Source organism: Musca domestica, unplaced genomic scaffold (genome assembly GCF_030504385.1).
Source record: "Musca domestica strain aabys unplaced genomic scaffold, Musca_domestica.polishedcontigs.V.1.1 22, whole genome shotgun sequence".
Classification (NCBI taxonomy): Eukaryota; Metazoa; Arthropoda; class Insecta; order Diptera; family Muscidae; genus Musca; species Musca domestica.
In genome coordinates, this window is record NW_026712262.1 from 9,599,562 (window position 1) to 9,611,909 (window position 12,348).

The window sequence follows — 12,348 nt, forward strand, 5'->3', positions numbered from 1 at the left end:
TCCTACTTAAAAGAAATTTTATTGTCTTTACTGAGAAGACTCGACATATGATTGACTTCACAAGCAGGGAAACATTGCTAAACGAAGTAAAATCAGTGATCAATACAAATGTCGTAAATGCAATACATTGCGATCTGCCAACTTTAGCCTGTATTCAGCATGAATTGGTTAGATACTTTCCCGCTACTAAATTTTGGCACTGCAAAAATGTTGTCCAGGACATTTTTGATAAAAATGAACAGAGGGAAATTATTGCCATCGAACATTACCGTGCCCATAGGGCAGCTCAGGAAAATGTTAAGCAGATACTTTCTGATTATTATTTTCCAAAAATGGCAAAGTTGGCAAATGAAATTGCTGCAAATTGTAAAATCTGTTCGAGGGCTAAATACGACAGACACCCTATGAAACATGAGCTTGGGGTAACCCCAACACCATCTTACGTAGGCGAAATGCTTCATATCGATAGATTTTCAACGGATAAAAAATTTTTCCTAACATGCATCGATAAATTTTCAAAGTTTGCGGTTGTTCAACATATAGATTTAAAAGGTCCGATTATACAACTAATGTATCTTTTTCCACACACGGAAAATATTTACTATGACAACGAACCTTCACTAAAATCTGAGACTATTATGTCCCTGTTACGGGACCAATTTAATGTTAAAGTGGAAAACGCTGCTCCCCTTCATAGCACATCAAATGGACAAGTCGCTTTCATAGCACACTTTCTGAAATAGCTAGATGCCTCAAATTAGAAAAGAAAATGGAAAGCACAGTTGACCTTATTTTACTAGCAACCATAAAATATAATCGGACTATTCACTCAATAACCAACAAACGACCGATAGATATTTTCCAATTTTCCTCATCCGAATTAAGGGAGGAAATTAAAGAAAAAATTTCAAAAGCTCAACAGACCGTACTAAATAGAAACAATGCCTCCAGGCAAACATAGAACATTTGAAGTTGGTGAGTCCGTACTAGTGAAAAACAAGAAAAGGCTAGGAAACAAATTGACCCCGTTATACTCTGAAGAAACAATAGAAGCCGATCTAGGAACTACAGTTCTTATTAGAGGCAGGGTGGTCCACAAGGACAACATAAGATAATTCAAAATTTGTATAATCCGATTATAATTAACAACTCTTTTAAACAAATTTTAGGACTTTGATGATGTTGCTTATCAGACCCCTTACCACAAAATTAATTGACTATTCTGGCTCCGACTACATACCGATTGAAGATGGGGATGTTATAATTTGGCAAGACTACTTACGACATACATCAAATCTGACAATATATTTAGAAATTGCGGACGAAACCGAAAAACTTATGGAACATTTCCCCTCCTCGCATATGGTGAAAATAACCGAGTCTGATATTAAGCGAATACGCTCCCTCCTACAATCATTGTATGTTCACCACAGACACGCGAGAAGTATTAACATCTTGGGAACAGCACTAAAAATAAATGCGGGGACTCCCGATTTTGACGACTTTGAGGAACAGAAATTTCGACAGAAGGAACTTATAAATTCAATTAACAAACAGGTTTCAATCAACTCTAAAACACAGGATCAGATAAATAAGGTAACAGATATTGTCAACAAAATTATTGGAAATGCTAAACCTGGACAAATTCATACAGGGTATTTATACGAAATACTACTTGCTCGAAACAGAATTACAATTGCGGAAATCGAAACATGAATGCTATCAATCACTCTTGTAAAAGCAGATGTAATTAATCCTACGCTATTATATTCCGATGATGTAAATGAATTATTACAAATAAGTTCAACAAATACAACTGTAAGAGACTTGCTAGAAGTATCACTAATTAAGGTCCTACTGTATAATGAAATGTTGCATTTTCTTTTTAAATATCCCAAGCCCAAATTAGTATGTAAGAAAATAATTATGCACCCCGTCCAACATAACGGCACAATACTACATCTTGCTGAAACCAAAAGCGTCGCTAATTGTGGAAATCGTATAAATTGCAATAGGAAACTGTACCTCAACGCTAACTTCATCATTTTGTCAAGAGTATTCTCAACCAACCTGTGCTCAACAGCTTCATTCGGGTACTATAGCACACTGCAGCACAAGACTAAGTCATCTTGAACCATTGGAGAATGTCGATGATGGCGTCATGATAATAAACGACAACAGAGCCACTATAAAAAACCCAGAAGGAGCCGTAACAATAATTACCGGTAAATATTTGATTACGTTTGAAGATGAAATCAGTATTAATGACTCCATATACAAAAACCAGAAGATGGTACCGACGTCGGCTATATCTACTATAGTTAATATCACAAGTCATCAAGAGATATTGAGCCTGCCGTATCTTCAAAGATTAAATTTTGAAAACTTACAACACATCGATGTCGTGAAGAACAGGACAATAACCGGTCCAGCGGTCTCTGGACTTATAAGCATTATTTTAATCATCAGGCTTTATATTTCATTCAAATTGTGTCGAAGACAAACAGCAAAACGCGATGTTATTCAAGCTGTCATTGATAGCTACAAAAGACCCGAGGACGGCCCTTACTTAAGTAGGGGAGGAGTTACCACAAACTCCATTGTCCCACCCTAAAACGATGGCGAACTGGTCAAACGATGGCGAACTATTATAATTGTTCGTCCAACATATTGCAATGCAACACTCCACACGAGGCACAGTGTCAGCAATTATATTCATCATCATTGCTTAGCCAACACCAAACATACGAGCATTTATTCAACGTATTGCAATATAATACTCCACAAAAAGGCGCAGATTCAGCAGTAGAAAACAATAATTATAAGTTTATTCATAGCTTTAAGTATCTTTATAAGTTAGTTTGATAAGAGAACTAGAATAAAGATGGTGTAACAACACCATACAAAAACCCAAAATACTTAACTTATATATATATATCTATATATATAAATGTAAGTTGTGTTAGTTACTACGCTTATAACTTAAGAACCGCTGGATTAATTTTAACGATTCACACAAATTCGGAGTTGTCTACTCTACGAAAAGGATAATATCCAAAAAAATCGCGTAAAAATGTGATATATTAACATTTTCATTTTGACTTTTCAAATGTACAATAGTAATGTTTTATTTTGCATGATTTTTTTCCATTTTGACTTACTTTTTTCTAATGTACATTTGTAGTGTTTTTTTATATTTTATTTTGAATTCGAATATTTATACCAATTTATTTAATTGACTTGATTTCTTGAGAACTGAAATTGATGGCGGGTTACATGGAAGTGTAGTAGCGAATTATGTGGTGGCGAAACGGAATAGATGATATCGAAATAATTTAACGCGGTCACACCAAAGTTAAAAGATAATTACTTTTTCTAAATCGCTGAAAAATCATGAAAAAGAGATCTCATTGCAAAAATCAAAAAAAAAAACATTTTCAATGGAATCGAATTTTAAAGTAATAGTACATTCTATTGACAAACTTTGTAAGGAAGGATCTTAAAACATTTGCTGTAAAAAATCAGCGAAAAAGTTGAAGACTTTTTCAATTTGTTATTCTTTTTTTTTGTCAATTTTTTTTGTGAACAAAATAAAGAATAATTTTTCACTAAAAAAATTGAATAAGTGCGAAATAGGATGTTAACTGACATCTACCTTTCAACTCCAGGGCCTACATCGTGGGTTAGCTGGAAGATGCGAACACGTTTAAACAAACAAAAATGACCGAAAAAGCTTAATGGGGCTCATTTCAAAGCGTGACAATGATCCGTCCAATGAGAGCTCAAAATGCAAAATTCTTTGGGAGAATAATAAGTAATATACCAATATTGAAATAAAAGGTGCAAAATAGTAGAGCGAATGGGACTTTTAGTAAGAAAAGGTTTTATATCCTTCCAGAAATTCTTCCCAAACATTCAAAATACCTAAAATCACTTTTGCAGGTCTTTATATCGATCATAACTCATGGATAAGGGAACAACCCGATTTCATATTTATATAACCATCTATGATTTAAGTTATTTTTGGGGTCTTGGCCGGTCACTTTTTTCATTTTTTGGCCCTTATTTGACATTTTTGTTTCTAAGGGGGTAGATAACCTCTTCGCATAAAATTTGAAATTTTCAGAGTAGGGCCCATATTGGTATTGACCACATTCATCAATTGATTTGGCTAAAAAAATTTATTTATGCCACCCTGGGGTAGGGAACCATCATACAGATAATTGCCACATAGGAATTTATTTAAGTAAAGTCCCCACATTGGAGTATCCCCAAGTCCACTTTCACATCTAATGTGTGGTCAGAAAAGAAAATTTTGTATTCTATTGAATTTTTAACCCCCAAGAGAATATTGGTTGGGAACGTAGATTTGGGATGTGCATCCATATGAAATAAATTGTGGAAACATGAACAAATTACAAATATAAGAAAGTAGCACGGGACCGAATATTTGTTTAATTATCATTGAATTATCCTATGATGAAAATATGGACTTTAAGGGGTCTCCAACTTACAATTTAAATGGCAAATAAAATTAATTCCCATCTTATCATTCTGCCCTCAATTATGAGGTGGATAAAACTATTTTTACTTATTTAAATCACGCGAAATGCTATGACATGCTATATTGTTCTGCTATATTTTTGATTTGGCCTCTATTTGTCATCTTGGATTATAAGGGGTAGAAGAAAGTTTTCAATGTAGGTCGATGTTTCGGAGTAGTGCCCATATAAAGAAGGTACCTCCTAATTTAACCACATTTCAAAGAATTTGGCTAATAATGCGTATTAGGGGGGTGAAAATCTTACACTAAAATTTCAACATATCTACAAATTTTAGAATTTTTATCCATGTTATAATACCCTCTCAAGTCCACCTTTTGGCGGACAAACAGACTGACATGGTTAGGGGGACTTATGAGGACTGTAATGCACAATCTAAGTTGCTAATGGGTTTAAAAAGTAATTAACTTTGGCTATTCTTAAATCATTCAGCCCTCAATTATGTAGTATACAAAATACAGCAAATTCCAAATTACTGCTCATTTGACTGGAAGATTTTGCTACGATTTTTACCATATTAAAAATTAATTTGATCCCTTATATGGCGATAAGATTGATATATACTTTTTAATATATTTGTATAGCACATCCACACAGTTGAAGCCCACGGTTTAAATATTGAAGCCCACTGGTTAAAAATGGGTACAGGTATTTTAAAACACTTTAAATCGACCTGTACGTGAACACTTATATCAGTCATATCTGTGAATAATTATGCTTGGGAATATATGCATAATAGACAAAAACTACGGGCCGGCAACGCGGACCGGGCCAGCTAGTATATATATATAAGAAAGTTGTGTTAGTTATACCTCAAGAACCGCTGATCTGATTTTAACGGTTCAGACAAATTTGGAATTGGCAGAAAAGGAAAAAATCGTACTATTTTCTAATGTACATTTGTAGTGTATGGATTATGTGGTGGCGAAACTAAATAGCCGATGTCGAAATAATTAAAGGATAATACTTAAAGGATAATTACTTTTTCAAAATCACGAAAAATGACTATACCATTGAAAATATTTTAAAATCTTGAAAATATTCCAATAAAAATCTTTTTGGCTTGACATTTTTTCAATTTGACACACTACATTGAAGTTGAATTCTGAATGAATAATATTAAGAATGAAATGGGTGGTCAATACGATGCTCATTCATTCATGTATAAAATTGGAATCTAGCTTTCAATTCCAGGACCTACATCGTGCTTTAGCTGGAAGATGCGAACACATTTAAACAAACAAAAAATTTACCGATAAAGCGGGAATCATTGAAAAACGTAGACCTACTTCTTTTATATGACAATAATCCGCCCAATAAGAACTCAAAATGCAAAATTAATTGAGACTGTAATCAGTGAAATACTGAATAAAGCGAAGTAAACATTAAATAAGAAAAGGATTTCTATCCTTCCAGAAATTCTTCTAAACTTTCAAGATACCTTAAATCGCTCTTTCAGATTATGATGTGAGTCATAGCCCCCGGATAAGTTTACAACCAGATTTCAAGTATATTTTACATTCTAACCATATTTTTTATACTAATTTTGGCCAATGCTGGTAATTTGAGAAAAAACCATCCATGCAAAAAATTATCACGTTTTGGTATCACAGTCATATGATTTAAGCTATTTCTGGGTCTTGGTCACTTTTTTATTTCTTAGCCCTTATTTCGCGTCTTGGTTTCTAAGGGGGTAGAAATCTCTTCGCATAAAATGTTTAATTTTCGGAATAGGACCCATCTTGGTCTTGACCACATTCATCAATTGATTTGGATAAAAATTTTATTTAGGCTAGCCTGGGGTAGAGAACCATCTTACAGGTAATTGTCCACATATGTATTTATTTAAGTATAGTCACCACATTAGTGTACCTATTGAATTTGTAACTCCCAAGAGAATATTGGTTGGGAACGTAGATTTGGGAAGTACGTCTATATGAAATAAAATCAGAAATGTCAAACTGGGACTCATTCAGGAAATTGTGACAGAAACATGAAAAAATTACAAATATTAGAAAGTAGCACGGACCGAAAATTTGTTTAATCGTCATTGAATTATACTATGATGAAAAATATGGACTTTTTGGGTTCTCCAACGCACAATTTAAATGACAAAAAAATTAATTCCCATCTTAGGGTAATGGGTGTGAAAGAGTAATTATCTTTGACTATTCCAAAATTATTCTGCCCTCAATTATGATGTGGAAAAAACGGCACGGTATTCTCATCGTTGGCAATACAAATTCCAAATTACAGCTCATTTGAATGGAAATTATTGCTAAGCGTTTTACCATACCAAAAATTGAGCTGAGTTTTCATATGGGACTATTACAAATGTTCTATATTATATAGGTTTTTAACACTCATATTAAAGGCTATGGCTGAAAAATAAGACCAGGCTATTCAAAATATCTAAAACCGACGTTAGGAGAACATCTATTATAATTTTTGCCGTGAATAGTTATTACTATTTTAAAAATTACTAAATAAGTCAGATCTGTGATTTATTATACTTTGAAAAATATTTATTAAAGACTAAAAGTACGTGCCGGACCGGGCCAGCTGATTTAATTATAAAATAGAATATTCCATTAGTCAATAGGGATTTAATAAAAGATAATTTTAACGAATTTTAAACGGTAGAATTTGTTAAGCTTTTTAGTAACATTTCTGTTAAGGGGTTGTAATTAAAAAGTACGAGATTTATTCTTCTCACTTTTACAAGAGTAACTGATAGTGTCAATATTTTGGTTTCTGTTATTATAATTCTATTTCTAGCTAGTAGTGTTCCGTATAGATAGCCCCTAATATCCCCCTAATATCCGTTAATTTATTTATTTGTTCTTGTGTTGTAGAGTTGACTGAAATTTTGCCAGTTAACCGAATTAATATGTTGTCAAGTTCGTTGTATGTCGTACTGAGTCTAAAGTCCTGCCAAATTATATCATCGTCTCATCTTTATCATTGTCTTTGATCTCTATGCAATCGGAAGCAGAAAAATCTGTTTAATTTGTACTTAATGGTCTAATAAGTATAGTCATCATGATCCGAAAATTTTAAACATTTAATTAAACTCGATTAAATCAAAATTAAGAATTGTCTTATATGTTGTCGCATTATAAAGGGATAAGTATGTTCCCCAGCCTTTCATTGTTCCTGATCATTACACCCACCTACTCTAAATGTTCTATTTTGTCTTGCAATCTTGTTCCTCTGAAGCAGGGTCTGTTGGGCTTTTGATTTTTTTTTAATTTCTTGACTCAAAGCAAATGTAGAGTTGTTGAAAATGTCTAATCGCCTTCTACCATTTACAGAGTGGATGGTATAATTATGTTCACTTTATTTACTTCTTATAAACTTAAAACAAAAAACAAATTGTGAAAGCAATAAAAAACAACCATTTAAGAGTTCAACTGGTGAGAGAGCCATCATTGGATATAAGCTCGAGATCAGTGAGTAGACGAGTAGTGACAGCTGGTCTGCATGCCCGTAAGCCATCAAAAAAGCCATTTATATCTGAAAAAATCGAAAAGCCAGGATGACTTTCGGAAACGATAATATTAATTGGAATCCATCTCAATGGAAAAACATTTTATTCTGGGATGAGTCTACGTTTTATATTAAAGGCTCAGACATGAACAATTTTACGGTGAGAAGACCAAAAAATGAAAGACTCCAACCGCAGTGTTGCAAGGGTACAGCGAAGCAAGAGTGAGGGTCAAAATGGTGTGGCGCTGTTTTTCTTTCTATGGACTTGCGCCTATCCATGTAATAAAGGAAGTTATGGATCGGTTTGTTTACAAAGATGTGTGGGACATCACGTTGTTCCCTTTCTCTGAGGAAAATATTCAGCTTTTTTGGTTGTTTCAGCATGAAAATGATCCCAAACATGCATCAAAACTTGTCAAAGATTAGTTGCGGGAGTCAAAAATCGGTGTTTTGTCATGGCCAGCGCAACCGCCTGACGTAATCCCCATGGAAAACCTTTGGAGTGTCGTAGACAGAAAGATCAAGCGAGATCCGGAAACAAATAAATACAACATTTTACAAAGAATTCAGGGTGCCTGGAAAAGGATACCCAAGGATCAAACTGAGCGTGTTATAGATTCAATGCCTCGTAGGTGTGCAGCTGCTATCAAAAATAATGGTTATGCTAAAAAATCAAAAAGTTGCTTTAGTTTTGACGAAGTAAAAATTGGTCATTTTAGTTTTCCATATATTATTTTCCATTCAAAATATTTTTGTATTTTTTTATTCACTTTAGTGTTTAAAAGTGAATAAAGTACCTCATTTAAAACTGGAAAAACAATTACGATTATTTTTGTTAAAGTTACAGGGCATTTATTTTCTTTGCGATTTAGTTGCTTTAGTTTTGGCCACCAGTGTATATCAATCATGCTTTAATTATTATTATTATTATTTTTTTTTTTTAAATTTGAAACACCCATCTATTTCATTTGAAATACTGTGAAGAGGAGCTGCATTTCCAATTTTTACATCAAATTCGTGCCGTAATAGGGGTATAATAGTCTCAAATTTAAGCTAAGTTTCGTTTTCGTCGTATCTATCTTTTTTATGTAGAAAAAGGTTCATTAGTTGTATTATCGGATCTTTCATGTCCCCTAAATGTATCTATTGTTCTTTTAACACTTTCGCAGTGAATAGTCTGAGTATTTATTATGGTTGCCAATAATATATATCAAACATAAATTTCCGATTTTTACATCAAATTCGTGCCGTAATAGGGGTATAATAGTCTCAGATTTTAGGAAAGGTTCGTTGTCATAGTATCTATCTTTTTTATGTACAAAAAGATTCATTAGTTGTATTATCGGACATTTCAAATCCACTATTGTGGGATATAGAATTTACTGTATAACCGCAAAATTGGAAAATTTATCAATGCATGCCAAACTTTCTTATCGGTTGGGGTAACTTGATGGGTTGTCCCTATCTCATGTCACAGAGGCGCATAACGTACACTACCTATGCGCAGATTTTATTATTATCAACAACGTCATCTGCCATTTTTACCCATTCAGAAAATAATATTAAGAAACTATCTGCTTTACAGAAAATATCTGCTTACATTACAGTTATGCTCTTTTTAATTTTTTTTTTTTTGCTATTTCTTCTCAAAGATGTCCTGGACCATGCTTTTACTGTACCAAAATTTAGTGGTGGGAAAGTATCCAATTAATTTGTATTGAATACAGGCTAAAATTGTAAAATCGAAGGGTATAGCGTTTACAACCTTTATATTAATTACTGAACAGAATTTTTTAAACAATGTGTTTTTGTTAGTGAATTCAATTAAGTAGCGAGTCTTTTCAGTAAAAATAATGGTTTTCCTCTACGGAGCGTAATTTGCTTTCCTGGGGACGATTTAATTCCTAAAACAATTGATCGGATCATCGGTCGATTCACTGGTGTGAGTCAGGGATATTTCGTTGCATACCGTGGGGTATGGTTATAGTTTTGAGTTTTGATTATTTGTGCGAATAGTAGCTACAATATTATTATTATTTGGAAGTGATTCTTTGGGGTTTGCATTTTTCCAAAATTGGAAATTTTCGATGCCAGCTATAGTTTTCAATCCCCTATTTTCGAAATTTTATGTGGCACTCATTTCATCGCCAGGCGTTGAGAGTGATGATAAGATAAAAATGTGCTATTGTTGTCAAATATATTTATTGTGCATTTTCTATTAATTTCTGTGAAGCCGTAAACTGCTGTCGCCCGGAATAATACCCTTTAAACATTTTATAGGTTTGATATAATTATTCGAAGAACTCGTATCAATTTGCAACATTTTATTCTATTTTTATGCAGCAAGGAGTTGTTCCAAAAAAAAAAAATAATAATAATAATAACGGTATAAATTTTTACTTTGAAAATTTCCATGAACGAAATTTGATTCATTTTTATGCTTAATCCCATCTTCTTAAGACATAGCTAAGTTTGGGGCAATCAAGTACCTTTTCCGATTTGATTCCACCTCTTGGGCTAGTACCAAGGCTGAAGGTAAATCGGGCGGGCTAGCCGAAAAAGTACATTACTTAAATTTTGTTTAAGTAATGCACCCATTCTGTATTTTTCATTCATAGAATTTGCAAGCACGTTTTCGCGACAAATGTGAAACAATAAATAACGTCGCTAAAATCATTAAAATACCGAATATCGGGAGCATGCATACGTAATTTTTTTCAGAGGCTGTAGTACATACTACGAACTTTAAATAAAAAGTTTGAAACAATTCTGGTTAATAATGTCTCTATTACCATAACAATACCGAATATTGGGAGGTACCGTTATATAGGGGCAATGCGAATTGAGGTAATTCCGCTCTATAATGTCGGTAAAATCAGTAAAATGCCGAATATATATGTTATATAGGGGCTATACAAAAACGTGGACCGACATGACCTGTTTACGAACTTAGACTGCCTTCTTGCAAAATATACATGTGTGAAAAATGTTACCCTTCAATTTCGATTCGTCAAAAACATAGCGTGGAGGGTATAAAAGGAACTATCGGTTGAAATTTAAATATTGGTGTATAGAAAATGAATGTAAATAAATCTAAATAGGCGCGGTTAAACACAGCACAAGTGACACTGAAAAGTCGCAAATTAAATTTAAAGTAAACAATTACGACAAATGGGACGTTGCACAACAAATTTGTGGAGCAAAGAAAACAGATTCAATGTGAACAATTATAACAAATGGAACGTTGAACAGCAAATTTGGGGAGCAAAAACAACCTTCTACCAAAAAAATTTAAACGTGATCGCGTGATTAAATTTTGTGCAGTTCAAAAGTAGAAAATTTGTTTAACAAAATTACTTAACATATTGGCAAAAAATTACGAAAAATGTCTTTTTGGGGAAAAAATGAAAACAAGTAAAAATGGGTTAAGTTCGGCCGGGCCGAACATTTAATACCCTTCACCATGGGGCAAAGAAATCTTTTAAAAATAAAAGGATCAGGATTAAATGTTGGGTCCACTTCCAATTATCTAGTGAAATGTTTTGGCAAGAAGTCTTAAAAATTCCGCAAATTCGATAGTGTCAAATACCAAATTAAAAAAGATCTGCTAAAAATGGGGCCGAAATCAGTAAAATATAAATATTCGGAGGTACCGCATTACAAGTGAAATACTCTACATACCGAAGTTTAAAAAAATGTACTTTGAGAAATTCCGTTTAAAAATGTTGATTAAATTGTCCAAATTCCGTATATTAGGGCTAAAAGAAAACGTGAAGCTATATAGACAACTAGCTGAACCCGGTGCGCTTCGCAACCCCTTCCATTTTGTATGTATTCAAAATTGTATAAACGAATATATTTTGCTTAAAAAAATAAAACAAATTCAAAAATAAATAAGTATTGTAATACTTTCATGCGTAAATAAACAAATAGCTCGGTCTACCAACGCGTGAACATGACAGGAACAGCTGATCATGAGAAAAGCAGAAACATGCCAAAATTTGTCCTCATATACGAAGGGTTTATCCTTCGGATTTATTAATTTCATAGAAAATGTCAGGAAACTTCCATCTTTACATGTTGAGTGGAATTTCTATTGCAATTAGAGAATTCGAGGTAGCAACATACTTTCCCGTAATAATCGTATCCTCAATTAAATTGTTGTGTAGTTTTTTACTGTTAACCTAATACCATTGAAAAGGCGATGTGGGTCAATGATTCTTAATAAAATCATATCCGAATCTGAACCGATTTCAATATAATTTGACAAAATGTACTATAACACCAAATTCCGTAA

General features: G+C 33.2%; 1 protein-coding gene across 1 annotated transcript in view; it reads left to right on the plus strand.

Moving 5' to 3' along the window:
• The first annotated feature begins 1,338 nt into the window (after nt 1–1,338).
• Nucleotides 1,339–12,348, plus strand: part of LOC131802673 (uncharacterized) — a 31,581-nt gene continuing 20,571 nt past the window's right edge. The window contains exon 1 of the mRNA XM_059123074.1: nt 1,339–1,418. Within this exon, the coding sequence (XP_058979057.1) occupies nt 1,339–1,418 (80 nt within the window). The remainder of the gene's footprint in view (nt 1,419–12,348) is intronic.